The 23327-nt window shown below is 47.0% G+C and overlaps 1 protein-coding gene across 2 annotated transcripts in view; it reads left to right on the top strand.

Annotated features, from left to right (window-relative positions):
- LMF1 (lipase maturation factor 1) overlaps positions 1-23327 on the top strand; it is a 201953-nt gene that overhangs the window by 51589 nt on the left and 127037 nt on the right. The window contains exon 2 of one of the 2 annotated variants that reach the window (XM_066640656.1): positions 19744-19892. The exons of the other annotated variant lie outside the window; for it this stretch is intronic. Coding sequence (XP_066496753.1) covers positions 19744-19892 — 149 coding nt within the window. The remainder of the gene's footprint in view (positions 1-19743; positions 19893-23327) is intronic. 2 annotated transcript variants of the gene reach the window in all.

Here is a 23327-nt window from a genome sequence, read left to right as displayed (position 1 = left end):
GCTGTCCTTGGCTGGTATGAGTGCCTGCGTCTGATATGGGTTCATATGCACTCGGCCGCCTTCTGGATTCAGCACGTGCACCTTGTGGGTGTTGCCGTGTTAGCTCCAGTCTGCATATAAAACCACTCAGGGCCTCATCCTTCAGGACTTTCTCCTGTGCAAGCTTCCCTGGGGATGAATGGAAGCCACACAGTAGCACCCTCCCTTTATTTCAGTGGGAGCTTATTCAGAAGAACCTCCCAGATGTTGGCACATGTTCTCTACATTTTCTCTCAAGCCCCTTCCACTGGGTTTGGTGAAATTTTTGTCCGAATAAGCATGCACACAGTTGGGCTTGTGGCCTGTTGTTTATCTCCTCAGTGTCCATGCTGCTGCCATGTTGCATCTGCTCTGAGTGAGACGCCCCACTTCCTCTGGAAAGTCTTCGCCCAATGCTACCTGACAGCGCATTCCAAGGGGGAAGTGTGCCCATGCATGCGTGCACTCTGTTTTCCCTCTGTTTGCCACAAGTCCCATAAAAGCAGCAGAAGCTGCTGCGTTTAGGAACACCTGAATAGTGGGTAGAGGCTTTAACAACTTGTTCTCCCCACCCCAAGTGTGCATCTTGGCTGCCCTGCTGACAAGTGATTAGTTGATTGCATTGTACAGGTGTCCTCCTTGGAGGACTCCATTCTGGATGGGGCTGTGAATACAGAAGCCTTGGATACGCACCCCACCCCCGTGCCCATTACCTTTGTTTTCGTTTAGTAGTGCTGGAAGCATGGGTATTTCTTACTTAACAAGGAACAGTCTTGCTTAACTAAAAGTGCAGGCAGCCAGCCTGCATGCTAGAAGGAGCCTAGCAGAACATCAAGAGGAAGCAGGATCTGCAAGAAACACCTGTGCTTCCAGCACTGTTCATGAAGAACAAAGGTACTGTAATGGGTAGGAGGGGTCTCTGGATCAGCACATAACTGAATCCATGGATACTGAATTCACTGATACGGGAGGGGGGTGCCTGTATTGTATTATTATAAACTGCCATGGGATTGTTTGATCAAGAAATAGGGTCTAATCTCTGTAATAAATATAAACTGTGTTTCAGGTGTTTGAAGTTGTATCAGTATTAGTAATAACATACAATGGTCTTTCAGATTGGCCAGTATTATTCCCATATTGCAGAGGGGAAAAACTGAAGCTCCAATGGAATAGCTCACTTGAGGTCACCTCATGAGCTGTGGCCCTGAAGAGGATTATATGCTTAGCCTCAATGCTTTAAAAGCACACCATTAGCATTCTTGTGAAATAGGAGGGGGCGGAGCTCACTTTTCTCTTAACCATGGAAACCCCCACAATTGGAGGGGATTATGAGGCAGTAAAGGGGGAAAATAAACCTAACCAGATTAACTCTCATGAGCTACAAAGCTCTTTCCTGGTTTCTATAAGCTTTGGCATTTATCCACAGCTAAGTAACTCTGTGTAATTTCGTACTTAGAAAATGGTAATGCTAAGATGAGTTTAAAACTGTGCCAATAAGGAAAATTGAAACCTCCTCCTGTCAGTGGTGTGGCTACATGTAACCACAGATACTAGGGATGCCCCCTTGCCTCTGCAGGGTCAGAAGGCGTGTGTCTGCCCACAGCCTCCGTCTGCCTCAGAATGACTGTTTAAATGAAAAAATGCATCTTTTGGCTTTGGCAAAACCAGACATGTTTTTATGCCTTTAAAAGGCATTAGGCGAGCTGAGGAAGGTTGGGGGTTGGCAGCTCCACATTTTGATATCAAATGTTGCTCCACTATACAATAAAAACTTTGACCTGTTCACACCTGTCTTTGTATCAGTACCTAGGAATCACTTCTCCCCACCAAAGTTTGTTTCTTACTACAGCTGACCTTATGGTAGGAGTCTGCAGGGGAAGGAGTAAGGGAGGACCATCTCTGCTCTTGAGATGCATCCTCACTCTTGAGATACATTTTGAGATGTATCTTGAGATGTATCAAGAAGCATCTTGAGATACATCCTCACTCTCTGACTCCTTAAATACCTGTATTATTATTATTATAAATTTGTGAATTAAAAGAAAATGTGAAAGTGCAAAACAGCCTGATGCAGCCCACATATGGTCAGCGACCTCAAGCATGGCATGTTGGGGTGACATTTGAATGAACAACAGCAGAACTCGGTTGCAGGGGATGGGTGGGAGTGAGTGATGCAGGGAATCGGCCCACTGGAGACTTTTTACAGCTTGGAGCGGAAACGCAGCCTGGTCTTGTAGGGCCCTCTTGCACTTATTCTTGCCACGACTTCAGCAAAGCGCAGGACCTTTTCGGTGCACAACTTTCAAAATTGCATCAGCAAGCGGCCTGCAGAGAGGTGTATGTGTGCACACCAGCATATGTGAATTCCTCTTTGATTAAACCTGTCGCAGGAAATGTATTGTTCCATCAACTCGTCCATATGTTAAGTATTTGGGACCTGGTGGCCACTTTCTTGCCCCTGCTGCTAGCTCCCAATTTCCGCCAAGGGGAAGCCCATCATATTCCTTTAAAACCACGAAAGCCATTTGAGGTCATTACTGGGGCTTGTTTTCCTCCGGCCAGCCTGGCGACACCTGTATGGTTGGAAGCAATGGAAGCCAGCTGCAAGGAGGAAGTGGGGTTGCCATGGCGATGGAGCACCAACACGTACCCTGACAAAAGCTGAATGGGCTCAAGGGGTGTTGTGGTGGGTGTGAGGGCTTGTGCCTTCTCATTCCAGCCAGCGCGCAGTGAGATCTTGAGAAACAGACCCATGTGGGCTCTGCGTACTCCCTCTCCTTCCATCTTTTCTTGGCAAAATTAGAGTTCATCCTCTTTGCTCGCTCGCTCTGTGTGTGTGTGTGTGTGTGTGTGTGTGTGTGTGAGAAAAAGAGAGGAAGGGAGAGAGGGAAGAGGAGTAAAATAAACCATAGAAATGTCAGCATCAAGGCCATACTGGATTAAGATAAAGTTTGTGTTGTCCAGTGTTCATTTCCTACATGCAACTGTGTGAAGATTATTTTCTTCCTCTGTAGCTGTGACCCCAGTACAGTACAGTATAGTGGGCCCTCCTTATCTGTGGGCTCGGCACCTGTGGATTTGAGTATCTGTGGATACAAATTCCATGGCTGGAGGGCTTCAGAGGACCTCCTAGACGTGACCAGAAGGTACTTGCACGTTGGCTGTTTTGCAGAGCTGGGGAGGGCGGGTAAGGAAAAGGAAGTCTGCTGATGGTCATGCTGTCCGTTCCCCCCTCTGCTGGGGAAGACCTGCGAAGTCTTCAGGTTGCCTCATGAGAACGTTGACTCTGCCTATGTATACTGAGTGAAACTGATGGCTAGACCTCTTGGGGCAACACATTCAGCAGTTTGGGCATGACTGCCTACAAGGCCCAGTCATGTGTCCTGGTCCTCTGAACCGTGCAGGACAGTAGGACATGCAGTATGGCCCCTTATCCAGTGCGTGTTGCATACAGTTAGGTTCCTATGGAAGGAGGTAGCCTTTCAGGAATCCCAGTCCCAAATGACTGACAGCGCAATTGGTGCATGTCTTTGCAGAAGTTCCACTATATTCAGTGGGGCTTGTTGCCCGCAAAGTGTGCAGGATTGCAGCCTTAGGAGTGTAAAGGCCACAACCAGCGTCTCAACATGATGCTTCCAAGGCAAATTGGAAGCCAGTGTAACTGATTCAGCATGACTGTGACAGTGTGTGCTCCAGCCAGTACCCTGCTCCTGTGTGATGCAACATAGGAAAACTCCACCCTCCCCTTCCAATACTTCTTTCCTTGTGGGTTGGTGGGCCATGCATTCAGACTGCAAGTGTCTGCTGTTGTGTCTTCCTTGCACACAACAAAGCCTCTGCTCCAGATTGCTGAATGCCTTTCCTACCAAACCTGCACCACTCTGGAGAACTCGGGTGGGTTTGAAAAGCTTTTTGAGATGCATCATATTTTTGCACACTGCCACCCCCAATCTCTTCTTGCTCTTCCGGCCTTCTGTTCTCTTTTGTTACATGAGGTTAAAGCTGTAGGAGTTGAGGTCCCATTAGTCATTTGATCGTGGCTTTCTCAAGAAACCACCCATGCAGTGGAGCACGTGCAGTGGAGCATGTGGAGCATAGGGATGGTTCATGCCACTGAAACAAATTGGCTTATCTTGCATAGTCCCCCCTACTGGCTTTGGACATGCACAGAGATTTGAACAGATCTCTGTGCTTGCCTTCTCTTTTTTGAGAAAGAGTTGGAAGCAGGGGGACAATATACGTGTTTTAATTTGCAGGACAGATTTCATTTTGGTCAGAGGAATTTCTGAGAATGGACAAACTGTCAGAGCGCTCACTTGGAGAGGTGTTTGCTTTGAGCTACTGGGTAAAAAAACTTCTGCTTGATATGTTGGGTTTTGGGTGCCATTTGGGAGAGCATAACATGGTCAACTGCAAATAGAACCATTGAGCTGGAAATAATCCACAAAGAGAGATGCTCTTTGCACTCTCACATAACACCAGAACCAGGGGACATCCACTAAAATTGAGTGTTGGGAGAGTTAGAACAGACAAAATAAAATATTTCTTTACTCAGTGTGTGGTTGGTCTGTGGAACTCCTTGCCACAGGATGTGGTGATGGTGTCTGGCCTGGACGCCTTTAAAAGGGGATTGGACAATTTTCTGGAGGAAAAATCCATTACAAGCCATGATGTGTATGTGCAACCTCCTGATTTTAGAAATGGGCTATGTCAGAATGGGCATTGGGCATTTGGTGGGCTGCTATGTCAATTGGGCATTTGGTGGGCCGCTGTGAGATACAGGAAGCTGGACCAGATGGGCCTATTGCCTGATCCAGTGGGGCTGTTCTTATGTTCATCTAGTCCAACCCCTACCCTGTAGCAGGAAATCCTCCTAGAGCATCTCCAGCAGGTGCCTGTCGAGCCTCCTCTTGAAGATCCCCAGTGAGAGAGAATCCAGCTCCTCTCGGCATCTGTTCCACTGCCGAACTGCCCTGACCATCAAGAACATTGTGCAACTGGAATCTCCTCCTGCCATTTGTAGCCATTGGATCTAGTTCTAGTCTCAGAAGCAGCTGAGAACAAATGTGCCCCTTCTTCCATATGACAGCCCTTCAGGTCTTTGAAGAGCTCTATCCGATCCCTTCTCAGCAATGTATCATATTTGTGGTCTGCAGAGACAGGCGTTGATTGCAGGGTGGGCATCCTCCCCATGTTTGTCACCCTGGATAGAATTTTATCAGCTGGGGTTGTGCTTTTTGGATTTTCTGCTACAAATGCCAAGATAACGGACACCCCCCCCCCTTTGGTCTCCTTACAAATGATGACTCGTGCTGCTTATCTCACCGGCACTCCCAGGTCATTAAAAGTGTTCTTCCCAATATGAAATTTACCAGAAAACAGCATTATCTTGGACTGGGTTGCATAATTGACTTCCAAGAGATTGGCAGGGCCATGAAGCATCCAAGAGAAATGTCAGCAAGGCAGTTGGAGACAAGGTTTGCATGGAGCAAGATAGTTCTGGAGAAGAGAAGTAGAACTTGGTATACTCCATGCAGAGATTTTTCTGGAAGTTTTGAGATTTGATGAGGTCATCTAGAGACAATGTGTTGATTGAGAATGGCCAGGAGCCAAAGCTGGAGACATCCTGACAGAGATGTAAGGAGGAGGAGGAAATATCCTTGAGGAGCCTGGAAGAGACTGGAAGAAGTAGGAAGGGAACTGATAGAAAATGGATTTGACTGAGACCTTGGGCCCAGAGGGAGTCATGCACGTGTGTGTGTGAGAGAGAGATCACCTGTACTGAAGGCAGAAGAGAAGCCAATAACCCTGAAGACAAGACATGGACCTTTCAGTTGCTCAATGAGAAAATCCTTGGTCGTTTTCGTGAGGGTTGCCTCAGTGCAGAGCAGTGAATGGAAACAAGACCAAAAGGGGATCAAGACCACAACTGGGAGAGAGAAAGGAGAAAGTTGAAGGTAAAAGGCAGCAGGAGGTAGGCAGTAATTGGGAAGGGACTTTTGACTGGGGGATGATTTTTTGAGAACTTGTGGAATATTTAAATGCAAGAGAAGGAGAAGGGGCAGATGTGCTACAAGGGAGGGATGACTGTAGAGAGGGTGACAGCCAAGATTGGATCAAGGAGAGGTGGGCAGGGGTGTGATGGGGGCAAAAAAAAGTCCCCCACTCATTGATGAAAGGGAAAGAGGAAATAGTTGAGAGGGGGAAGAAGGAGAGGAGGTCTTGAGGCGTCTGTGTTCTGCATACACTCAGAGGCTCACTGCTCTTTCTGGACCGATTTCATCATCTCACAGGTCTGAAAATAAAACCTGATTTTGCTTTAAATTCTTGCATTTATTAAATACAAAAACTGCTCTTCCAGGACTATGAAACTATTTCTTGTGGAAATTGACCTTCTTGGTTCAAGTACACATCCAGTTCTGCCACTTGGAATTCTGGGACCAGCTACTAGCGATGGGCAAAGATTCCTTGAGCTACCAGGAGAGTCCTTGTAGCTGCGTCCTGGCTTTCAGGCAACCTGCTGGGTTTTAATAGCCACTAGATTGCACCCCCCCCCCCTTTGCCCCTGGTGTCAGGAACCTGCCTGCTCTCTGCTGTCTCGATCAAAACTCTTTCAGCTGCTTTGAGATGGAAGCCATTAAATGTGACGTGCAGCGATCTTGTAATGACAGCCACCCACAGAACTGGAAACAGGACATCCATTTACCCTTCAACTTCAAAAAATAAAATAAAATCTTCCCTACTGATTTCTCTGTCACTTGCTGCTATGCTCCAAAAGGAGCAGAGGGGAGGAGGGAGGGAGGGGGTGGGGGAGCTAATTTATTGCTGCATTAACTTTGATATCGCCTTTCTGTCACCTAAGTAGTTTCTAATGATTACCCTGGAGAGTAATTGAGAGCTTTTAAAAGTTTTCTGCTAAATTCTTCTCTTTCCCCCTGTGCCATGTATACTTTTTAAGACCCTGAAGTTATTGATAAGAGTTTAAACTCTAGATCAGTGTTTCCCAAAGTGTGGGTCGGGACCCACCAGTGGGCTGTGACCTGATAGTTGCTGGGTCATGAAACTGACAAGGAAAATGTATTGAGCCCTATGGGAGGTGAAACTCAGTCACACATGCACCTTTGCTTGTGAATAGGCAAACACTTCAGTCCACTTCAAAGGGCAGGCTGATAGGAACACAAAGGCACCAGAGTGGTCCTGATCCAATGAACATGGAGCTCAACAAATGCTCCAGAAGGCGGCCTCCCACCATAGTGAAAAGGATAAAAACAGGGGCTTAAGCAACTGGGAAAATGAAACTAATTTTTTTAAGTCTCTTAAAGGTAGGTGGGTCCCCATGGTGTGTCATTTGAAAAAGTGGGTCCTGGTGCTGAAAAGTTTGAGAACCACTGCTCTAGATGCATCTGAAAAAGGGAGTCACTGCCTTTGGCGACGGAGGCCTGTCTGCGGGCTGAGACTTCTTTCCATGTCCTAGGTACTGTACCTTTGTCTAGGGCCATCAGAGGTAGGTGCCCCATTTAGTTCTGTGTTCAAGACTTCACGACAGGGCTGGCCCAAGACACTTAAGGGGGTGAACCCAACTGTTCCTGTAGCACGGTGACCTGTCATGCCTCCGCCATTGGGCTCCTTCTCGCCTTTGATCCTTGAAAAACAAGAGGGAAATGGAGCAGGGGAACCCCAGAGATGCCCAATCGCACTACTCTCTGTTCCTCCAGATGTTGTCTCCTGCCCCATACCCCTTTTCAGATCCAGTAGGCAGGAGGAGCAGTAGAGACAGCTGAAGGGAGGGTGGATCATGGGTGCCCCTGCCATTTTGCTCTGGGGACCACACAAGTGGTTGCCAGTGCTTTGAGGTTCTCCACTGAGAGAATCCTGTTCACTCTCAGCAACAGAGAGTTGCTGTTCACTCTATTGACCAACAGAGAACCACAGTTCCTGCAATGTTCTTGACCTCTGTCCCATTCTGTGGTTTAATGGGATGTGGGGGACCTTCTCCTGTTGACTTGTTTGATCAGAGGTGAGATTTTAATTAGGGCAGTGATTCCCAAACTTACCTGGGTCACAACACCCTCTCAGCCTCTTCTTCCTGGCTCAGCCAGGCACCAACATCTTGGATCTCATGAAATCTCACGAGATCCAAGATGGTGGCCCCTGGGGGAACAGGTAGGCCACCAGGGTTATCCCATGGCACCCCTGTTAATGTGCTGTGATGCACACTCTGGGAACCCCTGAACTAGGGTCTTCCTGATTTGTATCATTGCACCATATTCACTTTGATTCATTAGCTTTGTGGCTGGTCATCCAAGTACCTTTGCATTCATGGGTTAGGACAGGTGGAGCAGGCATACTCTTGACTGTGCCGTGGAATTGCCTCCTGCCTGCACAGTCTTTGGTTTTTGTGAATGAAAGGGGCAGCAGCTCATGGCATTGTATACATGAAAATGGAGCCTTCTCTCATAACGATGACCCTGCCGCAGGGCTCCCTAGGAACCCTTCTTTTGAAACTGACATATTAACCCCAAAGTGTTTTGACTTTATTCACCTCTCAAGTATATGAGAAAATGAATCTGGTGACGGTTGACTGAAGTCTGAGCAACATGTCAAGGGACTATATGGACTGCTTTGAAATCTTTCTTCTGCAAATCAGATGAGGATGTGGAGGAGGACCAGGGAAAGCAACTCTGGGAGCTGTTTTGCGGGGGGGGGGCTAAGGGAGAGAGAAATGCATTGGAACTCACAAAGGGTTTAAGAAGGCCATGGCGCCAATGGGGGGAACAGTGAATTTGGAGCTTAACTTGTGACTCTTAACCACACTCTCTGTTGGGAAATCTCCCTCTAGGTGTTGCGGTGAAACGGTTCCCTGACTGCCTTCAACTCTTCAGCTATTTCCTTGTCAAGTGGAATTGATGGATTGTCTTCTGATTCCCAAGTTTTCGTCTTTCATAAATGAAGTTGCACCATAAAACTGAATGACCTCCTGTCCTGTTAAGATTTGCAGCTCCCTTTGGTTGAATGCTTTTGTTTCTCCGCCTCCCTTTTATTGAGCTTCTCCCCCCTTCTCTTTTTCTTTAGCTGGCAGCAGAGAAGAGATCTCTTCGAGTAGCATCGCTGTCCTCGCTGCTACAGACAGTTCGCTTGAAATTAAACTGAGTTGTAAAGTTCATCTCAAAAGGGCATGGAAGCTGTGGTTGGGGGCAGAGTCCCATCTCACTTGCAATGTTCGTGTCAAGTCAAGAAAGCAGATTGATTGTGGGGGGGGTGCTCACGTGCTAGTGCTATTTTGCATGTATGGATTTCTTTCCTCCAATAGGGCAAGAAATGCAGCAAGTCCTCTTCATTGGGGCTCCAACCAAGATGTAGCAAATGGTACTTCCCAAAGTATGTTGTCTGCTGTGCATCAGTGACAAGTCCTGATAAGAAATTTTCTTTTGTTTTTATTTCTCATACCTTGAAGACCTACACACACTCCCCTCCCATGAAATACACAGTAGCCCCTTCCCAGATTTCTGATATTTGATTTTATTGCATACCCAAGCATACTTATTTGTCCTGTCCACCTCTTCCCCCCTTTAGCAGTCATCTATTGGTCTTTTAGGGGCCTCTTTAGGGGCAGGAAATCTTTTAGGAATCTTTTGTTCCTCTTTAGGGGCAGGAAAATAAATGGTTCAGTCTATTTTTGGAAGGTTAAATTTGATGAAATTTTAAAACGATTTAAAAAGCAAGATGAATAATTCTAAAAATGGTTCTTGCTGAAGTGTTGTTTTAATCAGCCCATGTGCTCCCAAATTTTTCTGCCACTGTGGAGTTTTTACGATGGCTCTTTGTATATTTCAGATTTAAAGTCAGGTCAGTGGCAAATTGAAGCAAAAAAAGGTGGCAGAGGGTTTGTTTGTAAAGTCTTCTTGGGTGGAAGTGCTGATGTGACATGATATGACAAGATTTCCTCCAGGCACCGTGGACCATCCTGCCTTGAATGTTTTCCTTTTGTTGCCAGACTCCTGAAAGATTTTGGTCCAAATTGTATGCTGGAGCTCTGTCTCCAGCTGGACAGGGCATGACATCTAAGTGAGAGTTGGACAATGAGATGTTTCACCTCATAACTGATGGCAGTTTGACGCCAGTTTTCTAATTTCGATTTCCATTTTTGCCTATAACAATCAACAGATTTAAGTTCTGATGACACACATGTCCTTTGGAACCCAGATTTAAATTCACCAAATATGGCTGGCTGAATCCTTGAGCGTTTTCCACAGGAAAGTTGTTATTTCTTTGAAAAATGCCAAAGAACAGGATAGCTGCAAATTGGCGTCTTTTCCAGCGCTTTGCTAGGCGCACGTACCGAACATTCGGAACACGTGTGAGGCGAGTGCAGCCCTTGAAATCTGTGCCATTTTTTATTTTATTCCATCTTAAATTGTATCCACCCCCCTTTGCCAAGATAACAGTAGCGCTCATTGTCCTGGCCGTGCAGCTGCTGAAATTTGACAAGATCCAACCGAAGAAAACAGGAGCAGGTGGGTCAACAATGCGATCCCTTCGTTCCCAGCAGTATCAGTATGCAGCCAGGGTTGCTGGTGGTGGGCCGGGAGAGAATGGGTGAGGTTGGCTCCCTGGAGTGGAGTCCAGAAATGAGGGATCTGTAACTAGGAGCATTGTGTGTGCTTTGGTGGGCTTTTTGCGTTTGCGAGAGGGTGCAAGTGTTGCAGAGTATAAGAGTGGGACTTGACTTGCTCTGGCCTTCTACTGGCAGGGTCTTTCATAGTCAGCTGGGACTGCTAGTATCCAGATATCTGAATTATAGTATTCAGATCAGCATCCTGAACTAGTTTTGCTTTAATGTTGTTTTGGGGGGGGGCAGAGGGGGGTGAGCTGATACATTTTAGCAGTCCATCATGTGCCTGGCTAGGCTGCCATTGTCTGTGCTGACTGGTTGTTGCTCTCCTGGGCCTTAGGCTCAGACACATTTCCCAGCTGTGTGGAAATGTGAGAATTTGAACCAGGGACCTCCTGCAGGCAAGCAGGTGCACTGCCACTGAACTGTGTCCCTTTGGATTGGCTGTCAGCCTCTCAAAACAGATATTTCCTGACTCTGGTACATGAGGGTTTTAAACGGAGATACTACAGATCATGCTTGCTGTCAGAGAATTAACTGATGAGTTGTCAGTGCCAGTATTGAGCAAGGCGTTGAACTGGACTAGCTTGGAGTCACTGGACTAGAGGACTCACAGCAGGGGCCTTGAAAGTCATCTGTTCTAACCCCCTGCTTAGCATGGGCAACAGGCAGATGGCTGTCCAGCCTCTGCTTGAAAACCTCCAATGAGGGAATGCTCATAATGCAGGAGACAGGCCTGGGTAGCTCTTACAGACCGGAGAGTGTTCCTCCCACCTAGCCTGCATCAGCTGCCCTGTCATTTCAGCCCATTGGTCATAGACCTGCTTTCAGGAGTCACTGACAGTTTGCCCTCCCTTTCTTTTAAGTGACAGCCTTTCAGATCCTTGAAGACGGCGCTTATGCCAATGGGGCATGTGCTACATCCTGCAGTTGGGAAACACTCCCAGAGGCCTCCTCAAAGTAACGGAATGTTTGTTCCCTTACCTCAGAGTTGCATTGCCCTTACCTCAGTACTGGCAAGTTGGTTAGGATTGTGCTGTTCGTCTTCTTCTTTCCAGGCTAAACAAACCAAGAGCTTTGAACCATTCTCCACAGGACTTGGTTTCCGCACCCTCCCATCGTCCGTGTTCCCAATCACTGAACTTGCTGCAGCTTCTCAACATCCTCCTTAAAACATGCTGTCTAAAAGTGGACATGGTATTCCAAGTGAGGTCTGACCAGTGCAGTGCAGAGTGCAATTAGAACTTTTCTGTGATCCTGACTGTCTGCTTCCAAAGTTCATTTGCTTGTTTTGCAGTTGCATCACACTGTGAGCTCATGAGCAGCTCATGAGCTCCACAGACACTGAGATCTTTTTCATTCATGCTGCTACCAGGCCAGGCTTCCCCTATCGTGTATCTCTGATTCTTGGTTCCAAAAGGCAGAGCTTGAGAATTGTCTCTATTGAATGTCACCTGGTCAGAATGGGCCCATTGGTGGAGCTGTTAAGATCATTTTGAAGCCTAATTTGGTCTTCTAAAGTAGTGGTTCCTAAACTTTTTCGACTTGCGGCTTCCTTGACCTACTGGGCCATTAGTGACAAGCGACAAGCTGCTGTCTCTTAGCAGTGCCCTGTCTCTGCTTCATGAGGCAGTTGCCTCACTCTGCCTCACCATAAAGCCAGCCTTGGCTCTTAAGCACCAGATCTCTATAGTGGAAAGTGAACTGGCCCTAGTGCAAAAGGGGCAGGGGAGGAAGATAAACCATAATTCTCCCGATGTCTCTGCAAACAAGTTTAGGCTGATAAGAAACCATCGTCGACTGTGAGCCTAAAGCAGTTTATTTTTTTAAGCTGGGGCTGCAGCATGTTGTGTTTGTGTTTGAAAAAAATGATTTCAGAAACAGTTGATCTTCTCTCAGCTCTCCCCCCAACTGTTAAACCCTGTGGATGGTGGATGGTTCAGCTGTTGTTGGTGTCAGTGGGTAGCAGGACACTATTTTTTTTGTATCAACAGCTGGGTGAGCTCTATCTGGTAAGACTCCAGCTCCTGCCCTTTCCAGCTGCATGATGGAACTCGTCCCGTCCCGTCCCCCCGCCCCAGCAAAAAGGAATACTGGCATGTTTTGAAACCAGATTGTGATGCTGGAACCAGCCCCAGTTGGTGCTGCCAGGATTCAGCCCCAGAATCAGGAAGGCAGGTGCAAGGCAGGGGGTTGGCATTCCTGGCTGGAGAGTTGCCTGGTCTGCAGCAGGGTGTGTGTGCGTGAATGTCCACACTGGGCATTCCTGTGCATGTTCTGGCATTTTGGGCGAAATGCTTTTCCTCCCTCAAAACACCAGGGACGGTGTCTTCCCCCCACCACCACACTGCAAAGAACTGAATGTTGTACAAAACACAAACCAAAGAAGTGAGCAAAAGGAATCTGAGGGGGGAGAGGCATTCCGTGTGGTCTTTTGGAAGCCCCAGGAAGGTCTACCCACATCACCCCCCCTTGTTTTCACAGCCTCGTATTGCCCAATTGTCACCTTTTATGGGAAAGCTTCCCTGCTTCAGTGTCAGATGCACAGAGCAGGGTGGTTTATTCAGGTGGGGGAGGGGGAAGAGCATTCTGCGTATGCTTGGAGGCCTGACTGCAGCAGTGACTTCAGCTCTTTCTAGTGCCTTAAAGGAAGGGTTGGCAGATCAGGGCCTGCTGGTTTGGAGACTGCCGGATGATGCCAGTGCTTTGGCAAGCCTCTCTACCAGAAAGAGAGAGTCTCTGTTTTAAACTTTCACTCGTTCAAAACAGTGGCAGTTCTCTGAGTGGAATGCCCAGCCTAGTTGCCTTGGAGTCTGCTCAGCGCATCAGGGAAGGCAGTCTTGACTCCCTTTCGCCTTGATACCTTTTTGATACGTTGCTAGCGCTGACCTGTTTGTTTCCAGTTGTTTGTGGTACCAAGTGCCTGCCAGAAGGGCACAATCCTGGCCAGTCACTGGACATTTGAATGGGGCAGTTACTTCAGGTCCTAGCAGTCTTCAAGAAGGCCATAGGACAGGCACCAGTGCAGGTATCAGCCCACTCGCTTCCTGTCCAGCCTCACTCACTGCTCTGCCACCTGGAATGCTACTGCTCCAATGCCTGCTGGGCAGCTGACCTTCTGGGAGCTGCCTCGCAATGCACCCCCACCCAGGAAAGTGGTCTTGGCTCTCTCACCCTGCATCCCTCCAGCTGCTCCTTTGTGGCTGCCATCACGGCCAACAATTGACCACTGTGCAGAGGCATCACTAGGGTTTTCATTACCTGGTGCAAGAGCTTATTGCATCACCTCCATGATGGTCGTTCTCCCATATCAGACCATAAAGAGTAAATTACAATATCATATGCACAGGCTCCATGCAGTGGCATCACTAGGGTTGGTGTAACCCCCATTCACTTTATATAACAGCACAGGCCACCCAACAAACCAGAAACCAACAAAAAACCAGTGGCCAACTTGATGGCACACTACTGAATAAGTTCTAATATTGGCACTGATACTGGACATGAGAGCTGACACATCCTAACACCTGTTTGGTTCCTGCTGTGTCATAATAACACCTCACTGGCTCTCAGAGCAATCTCATTGGTCAGTTTTGCGTTAAGAAAAACCACTTTTTGCTACATCAGGCAGTTGTGTTTTCCTTTTCTGTTTATTTGACCATAGCTTTTTAATGGAGTACAGATATTTCAATGCAGGTTTTTTTTTAAAATATTGCATTCTGCATAAATTGCAATTGAATGATATATAGCAAGATAGTATTCAACAATACAAACATTTTCACAGTTTTGGCCAGTAGTGGTGTCACCCCTTCCCTGAGGGTGTCACCCAGTGCAGACTGCACCCCCTGGTGATGCCACTGTGGAGAACAGGATGCTGGACACCATTGACCTGAACTGCCCATTGGCTTGGCTCATGGGCATCAGCTGCTTGATGGTGAGTCAACCCCTTGGTCTGATCTGGCTAGCTGTGTTCTACTTTGCCTGGCAGTGGTCCCCTTGCAGTCCGGGTGAGAAATCCTCTCCTAACCCTACCTGGAGTTGCTGTGGGGGGACTAAGTCCTACTGCACCTCAAGCTCCCACTCAGCTGCAAATGCCACTTCCCCAATTTTCCTGTGGGGCAGTGAAGATGTGTAATGAAGGGGTTTTGTAGGACAAGCTCAGCCTTTGGCCCTGGGTGGCAGCCCTGTGTGCATTTTCACTCAGCTGCAGGTTGAACACAATGCACAAGGAACATGGCGGCAGAGGTGAGGGCAGCTGGGGCAATTTTGCAAGGAGTGGAAAAGGCTTGGGAGGAGGCAGGTGGCAGGGGTGTTGATTCAACATATTCTGCTTCCCCCCCCTTTCTGGAGTGTGTTATTTAGCATGTGAAAGGCATAGCAACACTGGAATTCTTGTACAGGCTGAATCAAATGAGATGGGCAACCCTTTGGTTGCCAATTCCAAGCCCGTTGCTGAGATTTGCGGCCACCATTAACCACAATTAACCTTTCAAACTCTGCCTTCTCTGCCGCTTTTCTGGTGCAGCTGCTTTTGTGCCTGAAGCCTGTGTTTCCCTCCACCAGAATGCTGGTTTTGGCAAGAAACATTATCTCCTAGAAACCACAGGAAGTGTGCAGAAAAAAATGAGAATTCTCTGTCTCTTGCTCGCTCTCTCGCTCGCTAATCAAAGCTCAATCACAAAAGGGAAAACAGTCATTAAGTTTTAGTTGAATGGAACTGTTGGGTCTCCTGTTGTAGGCACATAAAAGGGGATTTCCATTAATTACTTTTTTCTTCTGTCCCCAAATGCCGTGCAGATGAATGGCCCTGCTCATCACAAGATCAAAATTCACCACTTTTCACTTCTTCACATGCCCCTCAGTGACTTAAACCAGTCATTTCCAAGTGGTGTGTAGGGAGGGAGCCACAGATATGCTTCATCAGAAATAATGAAAGGCTTTTGTGAGCTATGAGTGCCCACCCACCATGGAGGGTGCCCACTGCATCTCTGCTTGATTTGGTTCTTGGTCTTTCCTGTTGGCTGCTGTTGCGGCTATTCCATTGTATTAGGTGTCTGAGTTCTTCAGCCAGTTGCAAGGCAGAGAGCAGAATGTTGTGTTCTCTGAGGAGGCTGGTTGTTGCATCTCTGTGTGAGTTCCTAGTCTAGGCTTGCTACTATCCTTTTGTGAGGTATCCTCTGATCAACAGTTCCTGCAGAGATCCATATGAAGAGTTTTTGCAGATAGGCTTTTTTTTTGGGGGGGGGGGGAATGTTTAAGCATGAAGCGTCTCTCCCAGTTGGGTTCAGAAAATAAATGTGCTTCTGTTAGCCATCATTTGGGAAATGGTTGGTTGGTTGGCAACCTTCAGTCTCGAAAGACTATGGTATAAGGCTACAGCACCTGCAGACAAGCTTAGAGGGAGGACACCAAGTGGAAGTTAAATGCAGTGGTTCCCAAACCTACCAGGTTCCCTTCTTTTGGTGCAGCCTCTTCCTGGCTGCTACCATTTTGGATTGCACAATGTGATGCATGATTTTTGCAAAAATCTCGTGAGAATCATGCAATCACCTTGGGAGACTCTGAAGAAGAGGCCACCAGGGACATTCTTCAGTGCCCATGAGTTTGCTGTGGTGCTGTTAAGTGTGCGGTGCAGTTTGTGAACCTCTGGTTTAATGAATTGAAAGTCTGTCCTGCATGTGTACATAGAAAGAAGGATGCTGACTTTGAGAAGAATACTCTTAAGGCTGTAATCCTACATGCGCCTTCCTGGAACTCAGCCCCACCTAACACCATGGCACTTGCTTCTGAGTAGGTATAGCTAGGACTGCACTATAATTTCAGCAATGGGATTTTGCAGGGATGTGGTTATGATCTTCCCACTGTCTGCTAGCCTTTGTTCACAGCTTACTGAACTTGTTTTAATTATCCGCCACATTTCCTTGAAACAAAGCAAAATATAGGAACTATTGCTGAACCATGTCCCTACTGCTGTAAGGGTGCTAAGGGCCCCGGCATACTTCACCAGGCAGTTTGATGCTAAATTACTCCAGGGAAAAGTTTTTATATCTATTCTCCAAGGAATATTCAAGAGAGACGGTTCTGGGGTAGATTATGGGTCTGGAAAAGTCAGCTAGAGTGACCTACTTCTTTATGTGGTACGGAGGAATGTGGGGTAGAATTCTGACTTTGAAAAGGACTCCCCTGTCTTCTGTTTCCACTAGGACAGGGGTCGGCAACCTTAAACACTCAAAGAGCCATTTGGACCCGTTTTCCGGAAAAAAGAAAACCTCGGGAGCCACAAAACCCTTTTGACATCTAAAATGAAGATAACACTGCATATATAGTTTGTGCTCTCCTCTTATAGGTTCGTTATATAATACACTACCCTCTTGTAGGTCCCACTAAAAATCAGGTCCAGACCCACAGTTGGAGAACAACTGTTTTAGATTGTGCACAGGTGAACTGCTTGTGAAGGATACTGTCATTCTTTACAGTCATTTACTTCTGTACTTTTGTAAATGCCTTTACACACAATACTACCTCTGAACAAGACCACTTAGTACTACTTAACACTGTTCACAAAAGTGCTCCTGAACAAACAAGCTAAGAGTTCAAAACTGCATAAAATAAAAGGCATACTAACAGTGATTACTTCCCAACAATGAAATATGCTTTGGTGCTACATATACAGTATGTTACACATACAGTATACAAACATATACGGAATACCATCTGGTGCAGGGGTCTCCAAACCCCTTTCAAGTTTCCAAGTGAAGGAAATGGAGCAGTGAGAGTGTGAGTGAGTGACGCGGGAATGCTGAGTAGGGAGCTTGAAGGCTGGAATCCTGGGCACACTTTCCTGGGAGCAAGCACAATGGGACTTACTTCTGAGGAGACACGCACAGGATTGTACTCAGAGCTTGGGAGGAGGACTGAGCAGCTGCACTCAATTGCTTGCTTTTGCGCAGGAGGGAATGTGCGGCGGCTCAGCGGCGGTGCGGGCTCTTTGGGCAGGAGCTGCTCCGTCAGCCCGTTTGCACCCTCTCCTATGGGGTGCAGCCGCAGGACGCGTGGAAGCTGTGCGCTCGGGCTGGTGAGCGGCGGCTGCGTCGCGGGAGGGGCGAGCCCCTCCCCCCCAGACGGGTTGGCCCCGCACGGAGCCGCAGCAAAAGGCTGAAAGAGCCGCTTGCGGCTCCTGAATGGCAGGTTGCTGACCCCAGCACTAGGAGGAAAGACCTGGGAACTGTCTGTCAACTCCATCACTTGTCACATTTTTGCAGTGTGTGGGGGAGAGAGAAGAAAAATGCATTATGGGAAGAGCATCATAATGTGACAAGTGGCAGAATTCAAAGTTAGGGTTTCTTAGGGTGGTTCTTTTCCTTTAGGGCAGCTGTCTGACCTGGAGTGTTGAGTGGGAATGAGAACCTGCAACAAATGTCCTGACTTGTGATCTTTTGGTGTTATAGCTATGACTTTGTTTGGTTTTTTTTCCCCCTTCCTTTTCCAAATAATCATTTGAATATGTTATATTGTGTGGTGTTGGAGTTGAAAGGGAAATAGGATGCAAATGAGGCAATTTGCATGACGTTGCCTGGAATTGTATTTCTCAGAGATATCAAGATAACCAAGGGGCTTGGTGCAGTTGGAAAGAAGACAGCATGTTCCAGGGCATTACACACCACACACACTAATTGTGTGTTTTTAGGGCTGAACCAAAATGGTATTTCCATATCTGCTGGAAATGGGGGAGAGAACTTTAGTGTTTGTATGTGTTTTTGAGGGAAGGGATTAATGGGGAGTGGGGCTCACTGGTGGCACTAGCCATTGGCACTGGCACACAGCCATTTTTTCCCCATCGTGCCCTTGGAAATTATGCTATGTGATATAGTGTCATTTTCTGGAAACATTTTATGGCTACCAGGAGTTTGACTTCCATGAAATTGGCATTGGAAAACGATGCAGCTGTTGAGAGATTACATCTTATAAGCATCTCTTCCCCCCCATCTCCCCCATGAGAACTTTCGTATCTACATATGTATCTATATGTACACACACACTTGTCACTCCACTGTAGGCTTTGCCCTTCGTTTTGTACTGTTCCCTCTTATATGCAGCCTTCTTTTGCATCCTCTTTAAATGGCTCTGCCAAACTTCTTGGCTAGTTAGAGCTGCTAAATAGATCAAGGGGGAAAGTTTTATTGTTTTATTGTTTTTGGGCTACTTGCCAGAACCCCAAAGGAGCCAAGCTGTTCTCTCCCCTCTCCTCCCCCCCTCAGCAGCTTGCTTCTTAAACCTGCTCACCTTGGAAAATGGGCAGTTTTTCTCCATTTAGGACAGCCTCCAGATCTGCCTCGAACAACTGGCTGGGTTCCATCCCCAGTTTGTTTATGGCAGTGATTTTCAGTCTTTTTCATCTCATGGCACACTGACAAGATAACTAAAATTTTCAGGGCACACCATCAGTTTTTTGACAAGGGACTGCCTGCTGGGGGCTCACATTTCCTAAGGCTCTATGAATAAATTACCCATCCCCAAACTCCCAAGGCATGCCTGCAGTCCATGTAAGACACACCAATGTGCTGCAGCACACTGGTTGAAAATCACTAGTTTATGGGCGCCACCCTCCATGTCACAACAAAGTACCATTTTATTTTAACAGTTGGCAACCTCTACTATGATTCCCAATCTGGGCGATATCCAGAGAGAGAGAGAGAGAGAGCGCTTTTTCATGACTGGACTGTGCTACTTTAGGCTACAGGTGGGAGAGTGTGTGCCAAATGCCCCTGTCTTAAAATAAGAATTTCCCCTGCATTTGTGCCCGTCTTCCCTCTCCCACAATTCTTTTCTATGTGTTGGGGGAGTAGTTGGTGTACAACTTGTCCGAAAGGTACAGGCCGGGAAAAAGCTTCAGGAAAAGGAATTTTATTTCTGCTAGCCATGTTTTGCAATTATCAAGCTTTCAGCTTGAGATGTCCTTTTTGGTCTGTGAGAGGTCTGTGTATAACTGGGAAGCTTTTTCCTCCTCTCTTAGCTTAGCAGAGTGGGCCTTCGAAAAAGTGACCTGCGTATTTCACAGAAATATACCTTCATCCTGCAGCAAAGTAATGTGCACTCTGTTACTTCCCTTATAGGGTGGGAATCTCAGCTTCTGGAAACAGGATTTTTGGGAATATTCCTCTGCCCTCTCTGGACACTTTCTCGCTTGCCCAAGCACACTCCCCCCTCCCGCATAGTCATCTGGGGCTATCGGTGGCTTATTTTTCGAATCATGCTTGGAGCGGTAAGTGAGCGCTTTTTAAGAATGTCATCTTTATTTTGCACTGGTTTTCTCTGGCTCTGACTGTGTCACTCTTAAAAGGACAGAAGAAACAATCAGTTTTAAAACAACTGGTATGAACTGGGGGTTGTCAGTATATTGTCAGTTGCCTCTGATGGGCAGGGCAGGGCAGGGCAGGCTTCTCCTTGTACTAAGGGTTTTGCCTTGAAGTTTGTCACCCGAGTGTCACACTTTTTCTTGCAATATTTAGCTGTAGTGAAGGGGCTGCTAATCTCTGCCTGCAAGTACTCTTCAGGCATTAAGCATTTTCTATCCAGCAGTGCTTGATGATGAGCTCAGGGTCTCTGAAGAGCTTCTTCCATTTCTGTACTTCTTGAATATGTGCTGGGTCCTCGAGCTGCTGTCAGAAATGAACTCCTTCTCCTCATCAGTTCTTCTTCCGATATTTCCATTCCCATCACTCAGATTGTCACAGGCTTGGCTCAGTCAGTGCTGCCCCTGAGATGTCACTGGTATCCTCCCAGGATGTGTTACAAGTCTCCACAGTCTGCTAAACCAATCAGTACCCCCCGCTTTTTATGCGTCTGCTGGTGAGAGACCCCTCTGGCAATGAGGCACACTGCACCTGCTTTGTACAGCCAAGGTTCATAGTCCAAAATTATTTTTGTTTAAGTCAAGGTGGAGAAAAGTTGTAGGCCCACCTGCTGTTTGTGTAATTTTTCTTGAAACTATGAGTGAGAAGCAGTTGGTCCTCCTTTATTTGCAAATTAGTCTACCAGTATTGCAAATTAGTCTACCGGTACAGCGGCATTACTACTACTTACTAGACCTTTATTGACATAGAATAAATACATATTCATTGCACATATATTGGAAAAAAAAAAATCACTATATGGGAGGTTTAAGCAAATTGTACATTCTTTCTTTTACAATTAATATGTTCCATAATAGGCTAGTCCTCAGAATGTAAAACAGCCTCCTGCGATCTAATCATTACTCTCTGCCTTTGAATAACTAATTGTAAATAATTTGCTATCGAACACACGAATTCCTCACCCTTGGCTACTAGCAAGGCACAAATATGTATATCTGAATTTGTAGCAAGCTGGCTTAAGTACAGATACAGATATGGTTGTCACAGATCATTGTACCAGGGCAATACAAAAGTATATGGGGCACAGTCTCAAAGTCTTTTGCAATACATGCAGAGCATTTAGCCCCATTTCTCAGACCTTCAAATCTAGCTTGGAGAATGTTTGATGGAAATACATTACATCTAACCATTGAATATGCCTGTTGGCCTAGGGGTTCTCAATCAAAAACAGATCTTGGCCTAATGTTAAAGGTAAGTGCAGTTGAAGTGGTGGGCAGGTTTTAGTGGCTTCTGCATAAATCTCTTGTCTACCTATATCTGTCAGTCTAGTCCAGGGGTGTCCAAACCTTTTGACAGGAAGACCACATCATCTCTCAGTCACTGTGACGGGACAGGAAAAAAAGAATTAATTTACATTTCAGAGTTGAATAAATTTGAATAAATTTACATAAATGAATATTTTAGAGATGGAACTTATATGAATGAATGAAGATCTTGTAATAGTTGAACTATTACAAGATCTTCATTCATTCATATAAGTTCCTCTTTAAAAAAAGGCCTTGGACAAAGCAAGGCCAGCCTTTCCTTCACTGCCGCTGCTGCATCACACAAATGAAACAGGAAGTAGTGGAGGGAGCCCTTGGCCTGCAGCTCACGTAAGATATTGAACAGTCATCCTCATGCTGAGAGCAGTTGTGTTCGGCTAGCATGGGCTGCAGCAAGTATCCAGAGGCTCATTGGAGACTGAGGGCTCCCCATGGGCTGGATTGGGAGTCCCCGATGGCTACGAATGCCCCCCCAGGCCAGGGTTTGGGCACTCTGGTCTAGTCAAAAGAATCTCATGGCATTACTGTTGTTTGTCGACAGGGCAAAAAATAAAATCAAAAACTTCTCCCCTGGTAGTCCAACTGCCATGCTGAGAAAAGCCACCTTTTGCAAATGTTTGTGGTTTGTTCTGCTTCTGGGGATACTCAAGTCGCTGCATGGCATCAAAGCCCCAACTGCCAGCTGGTGAACACTTCCTTTTGACACGTATGAATCCTGTCCTCTCTGTGTCTGGTTTCATCAGGTCTTGTCCATGTGTTTTCTATCCTGTCTCAGGTAACATCAGGGCTAGAAACATGGGTTTTTTCAAAGCGTGCGTACACACACTCATCTACAGTGGGTCCTCAGTATCTGCAAGGGATCTGTTCCAGAGTCTCCTATGGATACCGAATTCCTCGGGTAATGTAATCCATGAAGTGGAGTCTGTGCCCTTACCTGGGGGCATTACTTACCTGGTGGCCTTGCCTGGCTACCCGGAGGTTGTGCACAGCCTCCTCCCGTCCTTAGAAGCTGCCTGGACATGCCTGGAAGGCCCATCCCGTTTGCACTGGCAGACTGGAAGTGCCTTTCAGTCACATCTGGGAGGCCTTCTGAGGCCATGTGTGAATCACTTCTGGTTGTGCCCAACCGCCGGCTCAGAATCTGTGGATATTGAATCTGCAGGTACTGAGCCTGTGAATAAAAAGGACCCACTGCACAGAAAAGCAAAAAAGTTCTGCTCTCATCTCAGTACCACATCTTACCCATTTGTAATGCAGCCATGGGATGTGAGAACACATTGATGTGTGTATTTATTTATGTGCTCCACCAACACATGGCTTTTTCTACAAGTATTAAAAGCAGTTCAAAATACTGGATTGCCTGTGAGGGTGGCGGTAACGAGCCCTGACATGACACCGCCTCAGCGGCCCCAGGATCAGACAGCCTGGTTAGGGCCGCTGCTTACTCAAGTCCCATGGAGGGCCCTCCACTCAGAGGCATCTGGGCTGTGAGAACTCAGAGGTGATAAATTCTAAAATGCACAGAGTTACATGAGGCACAATCCTTGTCTCTCCAGGAGCTGGGGGCGATCCCTGGCTCAGACTCCTGTGTTCCCCTTCTAAGTCTCAGCCAAAATACGCTCTTGCCCACTTGGACACCCCAGTGGCATGTGGCAGAACTAGGGGCATTTCCGCAATCTTCAGGGTGGATGGGGGTAAAATTGGGGTGGTGTTCCTTCTTGCAGGTGATGCCTGTCAGCCCCAATGTTTACTTCCCAGAGCCCCCGGCACAAGAAATGTTACATTCTTTTTTTCCCCAGGGGACCCTTCAGAATGGCATGATGTCATGTAGCAGGCCCCCTTGGAAGCAGGCCCCCTTCATCCTGAAAGTGATGGATAGGCTGCAGCAGCTGGTTGGTGAGAGCCAGGATGGCGTACTGACTTGAGAGTTGGACTTAGACCTGGAAGATCAAGGTTCAAATCCCTGCTCAGTCCTGTAACTTCGTTGGTGACCTTCAGTCAGTCATTCTCTCTTAGCCT

The sequence above is a fragment of the Tiliqua scincoides genome, chromosome 13 (genome assembly GCF_035046505.1).
Source record: "Tiliqua scincoides isolate rTilSci1 chromosome 13, rTilSci1.hap2, whole genome shotgun sequence".
Taxonomy (NCBI): domain Eukaryota; kingdom Metazoa; phylum Chordata; class Lepidosauria; order Squamata; family Scincidae; genus Tiliqua; species Tiliqua scincoides.
Note: the sequence above shows the minus strand (reverse complement) of the source record. Positions and strands in the feature narration are given on the sequence as shown.